Raw genomic sequence first — 14,750 nt, forward strand, 5'->3', positions numbered from 1 at the left:
GAGTGGGAAATCCCAGTCACTCACAGTTCATTCCATTCATTCGACAGACGTTTATCATGTGCTGACTGTTTCCTGAGGTCTTAACATGTGTTTGGTACTCTGCCAAACTCTTTACATTCATTCAGCGGATAGTCACTGAGCTCCTACTCTATGCCAAGCACTGTTCCAATTTATGTGAACACACAGTGTGAAAAACAGACAAAAATTCCTGCCCTGGGGGAGCTTACATGCTTGAAACGGGAGGCAGACAAGCCTAAGTAAAGGAGAAATCTCAGCAGATGATGTGTAGTAAGTCCTATGGAGAAAGACAAAGCAGAGAAGAGCAAAGGGAGTCTGAAGAGGTTACAATTTAAAATTTCCATTTCATTCTTCCAACTGCCGTGTGTGAAGTGTGTACCCTGATGATTCCTGTTTTATAGAAGGGGACTGAGGTCCAGAGAAGTTGAATGAGTTGTATAAGATCAGCGCTAATCAGTGATGGAGCTGGCCTTCTGGATTTTTTTCCCCCCTACTCTGCTCCCCGTTAAGTAAGGAACAGTGTGACCCAGCTCTCTGTCTCTCGGGAGCCTCAGTAACACCTGAGATCAATCCAGGTTTGAATCTGGGTTCTGTTGCTTGCTGGCTGTGGGACCCGGTGGGACCCAGCCTCATCAAGGCTTGGTTTCCTCAGCCTCCCCCTTCGGCTCGAAGGTTAAGTGTGATCACCTTTGCCTGATGCATTATAGGCAGGCTCAGTACAGATATGCAGGCATCGAAGGGGCAGTGGTGGGGGCTGCGTGCTTGGGGTGGAAGGGGAGGCGGGGCAGAGAGTCAGGGGGTCATCCCTGCCCTCCCCACAGGCGTCCTGCCTCTGCGGTTCTGCCCCCTGCATCCTGTGTGGCTGCTGCCCTTCCAGCCGAAACTCCACCATCAGCCGCCTCATCTTCACGGCCTTCCTCTTCCTGGGGGTGCTGGTGTCCATTATCATGTTGAGTCCTGGAGTGGAAAGTCAGCTCCACAACGTGAGTAGCCCCAGAGGGTGGGGGCTCGGGTGGGGTGGGGGTGGAGGTGGGCAGAGGAAGCAGCCTGCTGGCCTCTGGTGAAGGCTCAGCTGCTAGGGGCCCAGGTTTGGGGTCCCGTCTGATCACGCACAGGTGGGCAGGAGTGGTCTTGTGCGTTTCTTCATGTGCGGAGGAGGGTTTGAGCCTTGCACGGGGATTCTTGTTTCTCATAAGCCGTGGTCGCCTTGGAAAATCGTATTAATCATTATTGCTCCTAAGAGGGTGGCCCAGGCAAGTTCTCCCCTCTTTAACACAGAAGCCCTGATGGGGGTCCCCACTCTTTCCTTCATCTTCTGGCACAGACCCAGTGGGACATTTAGGCTAGTGGTTGTGACACTTAGCTTCAGAGTGTATAAATGTATGAATTCCCAGGGGAGTGTGCTGGAAATGCAGAGTCTCAGACCTCGCCTACAGAACTAGAGACTCTAGTTCTGTAGGAGAGGGATCTCAGAATCTTGGTTTCCCCCCAGAATCTCAGGGGACTCCGGTGTAGGTGAAGAGCACTTTGGGAAACCCTGCTCTAGACAGTGCCATGCCTTCCTGAGGCTGTGGGTATGATAACAGGGCAATAAACAGTAACAAGCTGTAATTGGATGGACCGTCTGTCTTGAGGCAGACAGGAAGAGGACTTCAGCCCCAAAGGTGGGTGGCAGTGGAGATGGAGGCGGGTGGCTCGGGCTCCCCTCCTGGCCCAGCCCCTGCTGGGACAGCCTCCCTCCTGGCAGGTCTTGGCAGAATCAGGCCCAGGGTTCTGGGTGAGAAGGGGCCGTCAAGCTGCTCTGTCTGTCTCCACAGCTGCCCTGGGTGTGTGAGGAGGGGGCTGGGACCCCTGTCGTCCTTCGGAGCTACATCGACTGTGGCTCCCTGCTCGGTCACCGTGCTGTCTACCGCATGTGCTTCGCGACGGCAGCCTTTTTCTTCCTCTTCACCCTGCTCATGATGTGTGTGCACAGCAGCCGGGACCCCAGGGCTGCCATCCAGAATGGGTGAGGGGAGGGCCCTGCCTGCAACCGGGACTGTCCCGCAGTGGTTTCTCCCTCCCCAGCCTGTCTCCAGACATCTGCAGACCCTACCCTTAGACTCAGGAGCTACTGAAGCCAGGAGGGCACAGCACCAAGGTCAGCTCGATTAGTTATTCCTGTTTTTCAGATGAGGAAATAAAGCTCAGAGAGGGCAGCAACATGCTTAAGGCCACACAGGACTTTAGCGACACAGCTGGGGCTAGAACCCAGGTGACCACCTTCATCCCTACTTCGTCCTTCCTTCTGCCCTTCAGGGCTTTTCTTCTAGGACCAGGACAGACTTTGTTGTGCCCATCCGACCATCAGAAAGTCCCTCTTCACCTCTCCCAGTACCTGATCTTTGGGGGGTGGAGTGGGTTCTGGGGGTCAGGACTGTTCCTCTACCCCTGCTCAGCTTTCTTGTCTGTCTTACCCCCACCCCCCCATAGCTTTTGGTTCTTTAAGTTGCTGGTCTTCGTGGGCATTACCGTGGGCGCCTTCTACATCCCCAACGGCTCCTTTTCCAACAGTAAGTGGTCTTGGTGGGGAAGGACTGGGGCTGCCAGGAGAGGGCGGGGCTGCTCTTCGCGCTGGCTGGGTCCTCAGCTCCCACTTAGGAGACCACACTCTGGTACTTGGCCATATGGCCTTTGGACAACTTGGTGGCGAGAGAACCCACTTGCTCCTGACTCATTCCCTGCCGCACTGCGTCCCTGTGCATGGCTAGGGGCTCTCCGAGGGCAGGGACTTGCTACTTCTCAGTGTCCCCAGTGCAGGGCGTGGCACCAATGATTGTTGAATGGATAAATGTGTGTGTGAGGAGGAGTTCACGGGAGGATGCCTGCCCCAGGAATTCTGGGGAGCCTGGCAGGGTCATGGGCCGTGGTGCTCAGGCTTCTGCCCCATGGCCGGACCTGCTCACCTCACTCCCCTCTCCCACTCAGTCTGGTTCTACTTTGGCGTCGTGGGATCCTTCCTCTTCATCCTCATCCAGCTGGTGCTGGTCATCGACTTTGCACACTCCTGGAACCAGCGGTGGCTGGGCAGGGCCGAGGAGCGCGACTCCCGAGCCTGGTACGCAGGTCAGTGCCACCCACCGGCCCCGTGCAGATGGATCTAGGGGGGTCCCTGAAGCTGGATGAAAGCCTGGAGGGCATGTCAAGCAGCCCTCTGCCTTAGTGCAGGAATTGAACCATCCAAGGCAGGTGGAGGGAAGGGGGTGTGTGTGGGCAGGGGCAGCTGCTTCCAGGGTGACTTCAGGGGGTCAGAGCAGAGCAGAACTGGAGAGGCCTGAGAGGGGTCTGGTTCGGAGTTTCCTACAGAACGGGCCATGCACAGCCAGCACAGACCAAACTTCAAATGACACTTGGTCATTGAAACCCCAGTGGCAGAATGGGTCCCTGTTGAATTCTCTTTCAGTTCTTCTGAATCTACCAGAAGAAAGGCTCCCTGAGGTGCTGGTTTGGTTTCCACACCTCTCTGTAAGCTTGCTGGTCTCTCCCACAGAGAGAGCAGAGCTTCAGCAGATCACTACACATCGGGTTCACTTTTCAAAGAACTATTTTGTATTCCTTGTCTTTATATTTATGGTTACCTTATGGCAAGCGAATCATTTCAGTTCAGGATGGGGCAAAAACTCACAAAGGTATTGGTGAATGATGGAAGTTCAGGAGACACTGATATCATTCCTTGGACGAGGCAGCCGAGGCCCACGACAGGAGGTCTGCCTGACAAGCCCTGTGAGGGAGCGGGGGTCCCTCAAGACCCCCCTGTGCCTCCTGACCCCCCTGCTTGCCGCCCTCCTGCCCAGGCCTCTCCTTCTTCACCCTCCTCTTCTATTCGCTGTCTATCGCGGCTGTGACCCTGTTCTTCATCTACTACACCCAGCCCAGCGCCTGCTACGAGGGCAAGGTCTTCATCAGCCTCAACCTCATTCTCTGTTTCTGCGTCTCCGTCATTGCCGTCCTGCCCAAGGTCCAGGTGAGCCTGACAGTCTCTGCCCGGCCGGAATCCAGGCCCCTTGGTGTGTGGCACATCCTGTGGGAATCTTGGAGTCCTGGGACAGGGCTGTCCGTCACAGAGGCTTGGGCTAAGACTGTGTGCTCCCCAGTCAGCTTCCCTGGGTCACAGTCTTGGCTCTCACGTCGACATGCTGGGAAAGTGCCTTAACCTGTGCTCCTCTTTTCAAATGTAAAATAAGGATAATAATACGTCCTAGTTGGAGTTATTCTTAGGATTCAGATCCTATTTTTTGAATACTTCGAGCAGTGCCTGGCATGTAGATATCCATCACACATTATTGTTGTCGTTTTTATGTAAATCAGGAAAACATCAGCGAGTGTCACCGATGATTCTTAGTCACCTAAAGAAGTGGTGTTGGAAGGTGCAGCACCAGTTTCCAATCCCAGACAGTCTGGGATAATGGGTGGGGCTCCCAAGTAATTGTTTGTTCTTCAGAAAGAAAGCCTTCTGAGTCCAGTGGTACTTCCCAGTTTGGGATTCTCAGCCCACCAGGGGTATCAAAGGTAGTGTATGTAGCCTTTGGGGGTCTTTAGCAGAAAGGTTGGGAATCTCCCTTCTGGTCAGAGTCTGAATTTCCCATTGAAAAAATTGAAGCCCGGAGAGGATGATACCCCTGTCTCAGGTCACCCAGCAATCAGTATTCATTCAGCAAATTCCTCTTGAGCACCTACTGTTTACCAGGCACTCTTCTAGATGTTGAGGATACAGCTGCGAGGGAGAGGAGGAAGATAAGGATGATGATGGCTAACATTTAAGGGCATCTAGCATGTCATTTATTTCTGGCACCATCATCGTCCCTACTTTACAGATGAGGAAACAGAGGCTGCAGGAGTGAAGAGACTTGCCTAAGCTCACACAGCTAGTAAGGGGAAGAGCTGGGATTTGAACCCAGGCAGACTGGCACCAGAGCCTGCGCTGTTAATGATAGAATTTAGATTCATATTTTCAAATGTGTGTGTGTGGTGAAGGGTAGAGAAGAATAACCAGTGGGCGACTAGGCCAAGTCAGGTAATTGTGGATGAGTGTTATGTGGGAAATATAAGAAGGTGTGGGTTAAAGGGTACACAGGACCTGGGCTGCTGGAGTCAAGGTTTTCAGGGCCTTCTTGGGGGTCCTGTTTGGGCGGAGGCCCGACTGCTAAAGAGGGGCTGCCCGTGTGGAGATATGGGGAGGAGCACGTCAGAGAGAGGCCACAAGTACAAAGGCCCTGAGGCGGGAGAGGGTTTAGCAGGTTCCACGGACAGCAAGGAGGCCACTGTGGCTGGGTGTAGTCAGCATGGAGGAGCAGGGGGTGGGGGTGGGTCAGGCGGGACATACTAGAAGGGCGTTAATTCAGAGAGTGAAGAGATGCCACGTGAGGGGTTCTCCGCAGGGGGTCCTAAGGATAATCTGATAGGAGACAGAATTAGGACTCTACCTTTGGGTGGGTGAGGTGGGCGGCGGTGTGTTTTCCCAAAAGGGGTGGGGTGGGTGGCCATAGGGCTGTGGGGTGTCTGAGGTCCCCTGGTTGGGTATGAGTGGGCCGAGTGGGAGGGGGTTTCCCCGGGTCTGGCAGGGGTCGTACTGATGGAATGCTCTTGCCAGGAGGCCCAGCCCAACTCAGGTCTGCTGCAGGCCTCGGCCGTCACACTCTACACCATGTTTGTCACCTGGTTGGCCCTGTCCAATGTCCCTGGTGAGTAAAGGCCTGGCCTGTTCTTGGGCCAACAACAGCCCTCTGGGGAGCTGGGGACCCTCACAGGTGACATCCAAGCCCCAGCTCATTCGGAGACTCAGTCCATCAGGGAAGAGAGGGGACCCCATCTGTTCCTAGAGCTGTCTGTCATTTCGCCTGCTAAATGCTGTCTGTCACTGGGATTTGGGTGGTGGGTTGTGCGCCTGTCCATTTGGGTTGGCTCTCTGCCTGTTCTCAGGGCTACATGACTACTTAGACCTGGCCCGCATGGGCTGAGGGTAACCATGCTTTTATCTCTAGACCAGAAATGCAACCCCCACCTGCTGACTAACGGGACAGTCCTGGCAGGCGCCGAGGGCTACGTGACCCAGTGGTGGGATGCGCCGAGCATTGTGGGTCTCATCGTCTTCATCCTGTGCACCCTCTTCCTCAGGTACAGCAGGGCTTTGGTTTCTGGGGAGGGATCATGATTGGGGGCCTGGAGCCTGAAGTGAGAGGAGGATGTGGGAGCCGAGACACCAGGCTGGAAGCAGCAAGTCCAGCCCTTGCATTGTGCTGGTGGGGAAACTGAGTCCTTCAGAGGGCACAGTGGAACTGGGTAGCCGAGGTGGGGCTGAAGCTTGCCTCCTGGCCCAGGGCCCTTTCCTGCACACTGGGTTGCCGTGTACCCAGCTCAGTTGGGTGCAGGAAGACTGGGGTCAGGGAAGAAGCCTGGACTGGGGCCAGTGGGTCCAGGCTCTGTCATTCACCTGCTGTGTGGCCTTGGGATAAGTGGCTTCATCTTTCTGAGCTTCAGTTTCCTTGTCAGTAACCTCCAATGCCCAGGGTGGCTGTGACCCCACAATGTCACATGAGAGAGAGCACTTATACTTAAGATCATTGGACAACTTTTTTTAAAGGAGCATCTTAACAAGCGCTTATCGGTGTGGACTCTGGAGCCTGCATTTGAACCCGGGACTGCCACTTACTAGCGGTGTGATCTTGGGCAAGTCACTTAACTTTTCTGTGCCTCAGTTTCCTTATCTGAAAAATAGGACTAAAAATAATACCTGAATTGTTGAAGGGTTACAGATGAATTAATATGTATAAGGTACTTAGAAAAGAGTTTGGTAAATACTATGCACCAAATAAGCATTTGCTATTATTGAAAATAACTGTGAACATTTGCACAGCTGGGTGGCTGTGAGTGGCTGTTTTGTAAACATCACTAGAGGGTAATCTTGAGTATAATTTTGTTTACACTGGATCTGGCAGACTCATTATTGCCTCCCTGTGGCCCAGCATTTCTCCAGGCACCAGTTTCTTTGTCTGTTCTTTACTCCCTGGAGGAAACCTCTGCCTTTCTCCTCAGGGAGCACCACACCTGCTTTCAGGCCCCTGGGCTAGAACATTCTGAGGCTGTTTCCCATTTTGTTTTGTTTTGGCCTTTTTCAAAACATTTTCTCATAAGTCAAGTCTGGGACGTTCACACACATCTCTCTTCTTTGTCACCTCATTTGATTCCTTTTTCAATCTGGAAAGGCCCATATCACCTCCATTTTACAGGTGTGGAAACTGAGACTCAGTGAGGAGCAGCCACTTGTCTGAGGCCATGAGCACATGGTAGTCTTGATTCTTGAGCACACTTTCCCTGCCCCCAGGTCTCTTGCTGTCCCCACCCCACCCAGGCACAAAGCTATGCTTCCTACTGCTTCGTATACATACATGTCTGAGAGCCCAGGTGGGGGCCTGTGTGTTCTTAACACAGCTCTGAAGACACAGGGAGCCAAGAAGCATAAACAGCCAGGAAGGCAGGGACCACTGATGATGGCTTTCACCCCAGCTAGATTGCCCAGATCTGGGCTCACGTGCATTAGACATCACCACAGTTTTTGATGATTGGGGTCAGCTGCAGCTCTGCAAGGGGTGACCTCAATGATGGGGTGGGGCTACAACCCAGGTCTCCTTTCACCTTTTTTCAAAATACAAGTTGTATTTTCCAACTTGTATATGTGTCCTACGTTATCAAATACTGTTAAGTACATCAAGCTCTCATTACAGAAAAGCAGTGACCGAAAAATAATTACTATTATTTTTTAAATTATAAACATGAAGAAAGGGTGAGTAAAAGTAGTAAAACTACTTACCTAAAACTAATGAAAGGAAAACAAACTTAATAGCAAATGAGCATTATTAATTATTAACATTATTAACGAATGTAGTACCTGACATGGTCATTTGCGGTACTAGGTACTCAATACATGTTAAGGGAAGTGGCAAATGAACAACCAGAACAATAGTGAGCATTTATTTAGTTTATACTCTGTGCCAGGCACAGTGCTAGTGGCTTTACATCATTATTCCCTTTACTCCTAGCCACCCTGTGAGGGAGGCACTCTTGTCCCTGATTTTATAGACAAGGAATCCGAGGCTCAGAGAGGTTAGGTGTCTTGCTCTGGATCACACAAGGAGTGGGGATAGAGTTGAGTCACAGCAGTTTGTTAACTCCTGCGCCCAGGACCTAACCACCAGGTCACTGGCCCTCAAGGCTCTGGGACCATCGTGCCCATTGTTTTTTCGACTGATGCCATGGCTCATGAGGTACCCTGGCACTGCCCACCTGCCCCTCCTCGGCAGCCACAGCCCTAACTGCCATCCTCCTTCCTCCCCGTGCAGTCTGCGCTCTTCGGACCACCAGCAGGTGAACAGCCTGATGCGGACGGAGGAGTGCCCGCCCGTCCTGGAGGCCACGCAGCAGCAGCAGGGGGTGGCCTGCGAGGGCCGGGCGTTTGACAATGAGCAGGACGGCGTCACCTATAGCTACTCCTTTTTCCACTTCTGCCTGTTGCTTGCCTCCCTGCACATCATGATGACGCTCACCAACTGGTACAGGTGTGTGCAGCCTGGCTGGGCATGGATGGAGCCCTCAGTGTCTGGGGGGGTGTCACACATCTCCTCCCTGGGGTTTTCCTGAGCCTGCTCGAGGCTTGGGCATGAAGGTGTCGATCTAGAACCCTCCATGGAGTCTATCTGTGGCCCAGTTTGCCTGCCAGCGCCTTAGTCTGCTCAGCTGCTGGTGCTTTCACTGAGTGCCTGAAAAGAAGGGATCACGGGAGGTGGGGCAGCCTGGGCAGGGAAGACTGGGTTTACAGGTCAGCCGCGGTGATTTGGATTTTGGGGTCATATCGACCTAAGATTCATGGTTGGAGGGTTAGGATTACGGTGTGGAGGTCCGAATCCAAGACACGGGGTCAAGAACAGGAGTCATGAAGTAAAAGTTGGGATCAGGGCCACATCAAGTCACAGATTTGGTCATTTGGTTAAAAACTGGGGTTAGGAGGCCATAAGGCCAGGATTGAAGTTGCCAGGTCAAGGAGCTAAGATCAGAGTGACAAGGTCAGGGGCCAGGACTGGGATTGCAGAGTCAGGGTCAGACTTGAGGTCAAAGATATCAGAAATGTGGTCATGAGAGCAGGGGTCAGGGAGGGGTTATAAGGTTGAGGATCAGGGTGAGAGGTCAGGCCTAAGGTCTGGAGCTCTAGTGTCCCAAAGTCAGAGACTAGGAGCCAGGTCACAATAATGAAGTCTAGGACCGAGGTCAAGGTTGGAACTGAGGTTAGGGTCATGTCTGTGGTACAAGGTCAAGAACTTTGTCTAGGGTCTTAAGACCAAGGGTCAAAAATAGCAGAGACAGGGACTAGAGTTAACAGAATCGGAGCCAAGCTGAGTCAGAGGTCAGAACACTATGATAAGGTCACGGCCAGGAGTGAGGCCCCAGGGCGGGGCCGGGCTCACGGGGATCTGCTGTCTGCGTTCCAGACCCGGTGAGACCCAGAAGATGATCAGCACCTGGACCGCCGTGTGGGTGAAGATCTGTGCCAGCTGGGCGGGGCTGCTTCTCTACCTGTGGACCCTGGTAGCCCCCCTCGTCCTGCCTAACCGTGACTTCAGCTGAGGCGGTCCCTTGCAGCCAGCCCCCTGGTGCCTCAGGCCTCAGTCAGCCAGGCTGAGCCCCAGCCCTACCTCCAGCACTTGCCCCTGAGCTGGGTACCTTATTCTTAGTGCCTTCAAGGAGGCGGAGCTTCAGGCCCACGCCTGAGCCCCACCCTCAGCTGTCCCCGACCACGGGCTGCTTCTTCATTCCCCTTGTGCCCAGTCACCCATCCTCACCTTCTTAGGGAAAAAAGTCCCCTTGTTCCCAGGCTCCCCAGGAGAGGGTCCTAAAGGAGAGAAGTGCTCAGAACCGCTCAGAGAGCGGGAGCACTCGCCATGACGGGACACCGGGCACTGAGACGCGGGTATTCCTGATCGCATCCTCCAGGCGCCCTATCCCCTCCCTGGGCTCCGTGCCTTGCAGAGTCTCTAAGACTTTGCCCAATAAAGAAGCCAGAGCGTGTCTCCCATGTTCTCTGCCTCCTCACCCTCATTGCAGCCCTTGTCCCATCTGGGGCCAGTGTGGGGGTTGGGAATGGACCGTCAGGGCTGAGGGACCAGACAGAGGGGCCACTGGCTCTGTCCTCCGGGGCATGGGGAGCCTGAGGGCGGGGGCTATAGAGGAAGGAGGGGTCAGAAAATGGGGGCCTGGAGTAGTGTCCACATGAGGGGTGGTGAGGACAGAGTCAGGGTGGAGGGGCGGCCGTGCGAGGTGGCCGGAGGCCATCTTCAGGACCGTCTTACAGTGTCTGCCCGGAGGTCCCGCCCGTCTCTGACCCGCCTCCAGGGTCCTGCTGAGGAACTCATCACCACCCTCCCTCCCCTTCTCCCTGCCGGAGTCCTTGGCACCTGCTCTGGGCCAACTGCCATGAGGAATGAGGAAGAGCATGGTCGGGAGTGGCCAAGCTGGCCGATCCCACTGAACTGTGGAAGCAGTGGGGCTCCTGTGGGGCTCTGGGCACGTCCTCCCCACCTCTGGGCCCCAGTTCCTCCTTCATCAGGTGGGAAAAATGCCACCTCCTCCCAGGCTGTGGTGGGGCTCAGAGGAGGCAGCTCCCCATCTCTGAACGTGCAGGGACGTGGGGGGTGGACCGGCCCCTGGCTGCGGTCCCAGAGCCTGGTCTTCATGTTGCGATGACTGACCACATGCCATTCACCCCTTCAACTGTGGGTATAAAAAAATAGGTTATTGGTGTGATGGGTTTATTGGATGCCAGGATGCGGTGGCCAAGGTCACACCGCCTGCTTCCAAGGAGCTGCTGCTGGGTTGTGGGGGGTGGGGGTGGGGGTGCAGTGGTGGAGGCACCTGACACAGGTGGGGAGTCAGCATGGATCCTGGAGAATGAGTGGGAGTTAGTCGGGTCAGGAGGAGTGAAAATGCTCAAGGCAGAGGGGACATGTAAGCAAGACAGAGAGTGGAGCATTCAAGGACCAATGAGAAGTGCAGGGTGGCTGGGGCTCCAAGAAAATGGGGTGTCAGGAGATGTGTAAGCTTGGAGAGATGGGCTGGCCTGAATCACACAGGTCCCTGAGGGCCATGGTGAGGAGACCAGATATCCTCAGGGTAGAGGGGAGCCATGGAGGGTTTTTGAGCCGGGGAGAGGCAGTGAAGGTGTGAGCTGATCGCGCGGAGGCCCTAGGGGCTTAGAGCTGAGTAGCCACGATGTCAGGTTGTTAGTTTATAAAGATCTCCCTAGATGAAATGGAGGGTGCAGCAGCTGGAGGCAGGTGCCAGGTTCTAGGGCAGAGGGGGTGGGGCCCTGGAGTGGGGCAGGGGCTGAGGAAGTCACCTCTCACCCTGGGGGCAGGTCTTGCAGAGGCTCTTGTCCCCTGGTGCCGTTCAGCTAAAGGAAACCCCTTTCCATGTGACAGCCTGAGCACCTCCCCCCAACACACGAGATTTCATTCCTTTCTTCACTTTTGGGAGAAAAAGCCCACACTGCTCCTGATACCTTGTTTATGCACTTGTAGGGGGCCGTTTTTGTCCTGCTTTTGTATCATTGTTGCTCTATAGTTTTTTCAATTATTCACTTAACAAACAGGTACTGAGTATTAGTGGTGCCAGGGTGTAGGCTGCAGCAGGCCTGGCAGGGAAGGAGGCAAGGGGCCAGACCAAAGAGCCTGAATGCCTGGGTAAGGACTTCAGGTCCCAGTTTGGAGGTCACCACCTCTGGGAAGCTGCCTCTATCCCCAGGTGGGGAGGGCTTTCCCTCCGTGTTTCCTCGGCTCCTGTTCTTCCCTCCAGCAAGGCAGTAGTGACACTTAGGTAGCTGGTGGTGGGTATGTTGGAGGTGGGGTCACGTGTCAGGTATGCCCGGCTGCCCACCTGGGGACCAGGAAGCCCAATGAGCCTGTTGGCTGCACGCGCCTGTTGGCTGATGCTCCTACTGCCAGCATCGTGGCTTCCACACGTCCTCCCTCCCTCTTCCTTCCCTTCCTCTCTCTCCTTCTTCCCCACCCCCATCTTTCCTCCAACTTCTCTATCACCTTCTCTTTCTTAGTTCCCTCTTTTCCTTTAAACCCTCTTGTCAGTTGCCTCGCTCCCCTCTCACTCTCCTTTGTCACCTCCCCACCTTTGTCAGTCTGTGGGACAGGCACATAGGACCCCAGCTCTTTCTCTCTCCCAGCCCCTGACAAGCTGGGCTCCCCTGCTGGGTGATCATGGGCAAGGGGCTGCCCTTATCCCCAAGGGCCTATGATCTGTCCCTGGACACCTGCTGCCCCATCCCTAGGCCTAGCTGTTGTCAGTGCGGAGATACCAGGGGCAGCCTCAGCCCAGGCTGCCCTGGAGCAACTTTGGACCCAGCTGTAGAACAAATATCTAGGCAGAGTGATTGCAAAGCCTGCAGATCACGTGGGGAAGCTGGCAGTGTGGTGCACTGGGGAGAGCTCTGGGCGTGGCTCCAGTTCTGTCAGAATCACTCTCTCTCTCTGTGTGACCTTAGGCAACTCAGTTGTTCTCTCTGGGCCTCAATCATAGGCCCATCATTGAGAGGTGCCTTCTCTCAATCATTCTGTACAATGGCAACAGTAGCTGTCTTGTGAACTATAAAGCAGATGCCTTCTTGAGGCAGACACTGTGGTAAACCAGCAGACATTCTCAATCATCCTTTCCTGTCTCCATCACAAAAGGCTGAAAAGCTAACGGCTCATTTGCAGCTTCCTTGAGAGTTAGAAGTGGCCACCTAACAACATTTTGGCTAATTAGATCCCAGTGGGAAAGCTAAGGAGCAATTCTAGGCAAGTTTCTGCTTTTCTTTTACAAGGCACTGCTCATTCTCCCTTTTCCTGTTTTAACATAAATATGATGCCTGGAGCTACAGCAGCTGTATTGGGACAATGAGGCAACAAGCTCAGAGATGAGGAACCAACATGGTTAGGATTGTGGTGTGGAAAAAGGGGTCCTTGATACACCCTTGAGCTGCTGCATCCACCCTACTGTGCCTGACTCCAGAGTTCTGTTATGTGAGAAAAATAAACGCCAATATATTTAAGCCCCTGCTAGTGGGTATTAAATTCCTTGCAGCTGAATGCATTTTTAACTGATGTAACATGTGAGATGATTTTTAATTTTAGTGACAATAAATAACAGGAGAAATTCATCTCCATTACTTAGGACTATTAGGTACAATAGTGTAGCATCCCCATATATATGTTTATAAATAAATGTATATTACATATGTATATGTATATATATATATATACACATATACGTATATATATATGTTTAGTCGCAGGAGAAATTGTAACAAGGTGGTTTTTTTGAGAGATTAATTTTTCTCTCCTCTGCCAAACACACAGGAGAAGGTTCTGGGCCTCCTTACCTTGCGGGAGGTTTGAGGAAGAGTGGGAAGCAGGAGAGAGAGGTTACCTGTGAAATATACTTCCTCTCCTATCTTTGGTATAAAAAAGCCCAAGTTGGTTGAGTTTCTGGGAAGTAGGGAGGAGGCAGTGATGGGGGCAGCAGAGGTGCCTCCTGGAGGGAGAGGAGAGGAGAGCCCCTGAAGGAACTTGATTAGAGATGAGGGGTGGTTTCTCCAGACCCCAAAGAAATTCTCTGTGCCTGGAAGAGGAGGCAGAGGGCTGTGGCTTCTGTGAGCAAGGGTGGGGGCATTAGTTCCTGCTGAACTGCTGGAGCCAGCCAGAGCCTGGGGAGCTGGTGGGACTCCGAGGGATAGCAGCACAGTGCTCAGCCCTGCTCGAGGTGCAGGCTCCCCTGACACCAGGTCCCTTGGGCTCTGCCCACCACCTGAACCCAGGACGTTTGCACTATCCTGGAGAGGTCTCTCTCTCTTCCCTCCCCTCCCCTCCCCTCCCCTTCCCTCCCCTCCCCTCCCTTTCCTTCTCTTTCTCCAGTGTAGAATGGCTGAGGTTGAATTTCCCACCAGCTTAATGGGATGGGGCTTTGGATAGAAAGTTAATATAAGACAGATGTTGTTTCTTGCACACCTGTGAACTGAGCTTCATACCCACTTCAAAATAATTTTAGACATCAGGCATGCTTAGGGTGTAAAAAAGTCAAGTGCAAGAGTGTGAAAAGCATTTGCCTTCTTCATTTTCTCAAGCACCAGCAGAGGATTCTATTGAATGAATATTCTACCATTTATTTCGCGAATCCTAGCCAATTGATGGGCATCTATGTTCTCAGGTTGTTCGTTTTGTTTTTGCTTCCACCAGCCATGGTGTTTATTCTGGCAGCTTGCTGAGTTGCAGGAAGAACATAGACTCCAGAGCCAAGATCCTCTAGGTTCTTATCTTGACTTTGCCCCCGAGCTGGCCTCTCTGGTCTGTTTCCTCATCTGCAGCATTGGGATTGTAGTAGCACCCCCCTGCGGGACATCGCCCAGGTCAGTGAGAGCACGTCTGTAATGGCCCTGGCACTAGGTGGGGCCTGGAGTAGGAGCCTTCCTTTCTCTGGCTACCAGTCCTCAGGAACTGAGACAAAAACCTAGGCCAGCAGATGAGGTCACTGTAATGCAGGGTTTTTAGCTCCCGCTCCCGGCAGGTAAACACAGGAGACGTGGAGGCCGAAAAGGAACAACAACGGAGCTACAGATAGGGGGCTCAGACCACTATATCCTCTGTGGCAGCCGGAATAGA

At 53.4% G+C, this 14,750-nt stretch overlaps 1 protein-coding gene across 2 annotated transcripts in view; it reads left to right on the plus strand.

Moving 5' to 3' along the window:
- The window catches only part of SERINC2 (serine incorporator 2), a 50,519-nt gene extending 40,396 nt beyond the window's left edge, over positions 1-10,123 (plus strand). For both annotated transcript variants that reach the window (XM_033113900.1, XM_033113901.1), the window contains exons 2-10: positions 840-1,001; positions 1,836-2,026; positions 2,491-2,570; positions 2,986-3,123; positions 3,852-4,021; positions 5,648-5,738; positions 6,039-6,171; positions 8,394-8,609; positions 9,537-10,123. In XM_033113900.1, coding sequence (XP_032969791.1) covers positions 840-1,001; positions 1,836-2,026; positions 2,491-2,570; positions 2,986-3,123; positions 3,852-4,021; positions 5,648-5,738; positions 6,039-6,171; positions 8,394-8,609; positions 9,537-9,672 — 1,317 coding nt within the window. In that variant the 3' untranslated portion in view covers positions 9,673-10,123. The remainder of the gene's footprint in view (positions 1-839; positions 1,002-1,835; positions 2,027-2,490; positions 2,571-2,985; positions 3,124-3,851; positions 4,022-5,647; positions 5,739-6,038; positions 6,172-8,393; positions 8,610-9,536) is intronic.
- Positions 10,124-14,750: the final 4,627 nt, after the last annotated feature.

Source organism: Rhinolophus ferrumequinum, chromosome 9 (genome assembly GCF_004115265.2).
Source record: "Rhinolophus ferrumequinum isolate MPI-CBG mRhiFer1 chromosome 9, mRhiFer1_v1.p, whole genome shotgun sequence".
NCBI classification, from domain to species: domain Eukaryota; kingdom Metazoa; phylum Chordata; class Mammalia; order Chiroptera; family Rhinolophidae; genus Rhinolophus; species Rhinolophus ferrumequinum.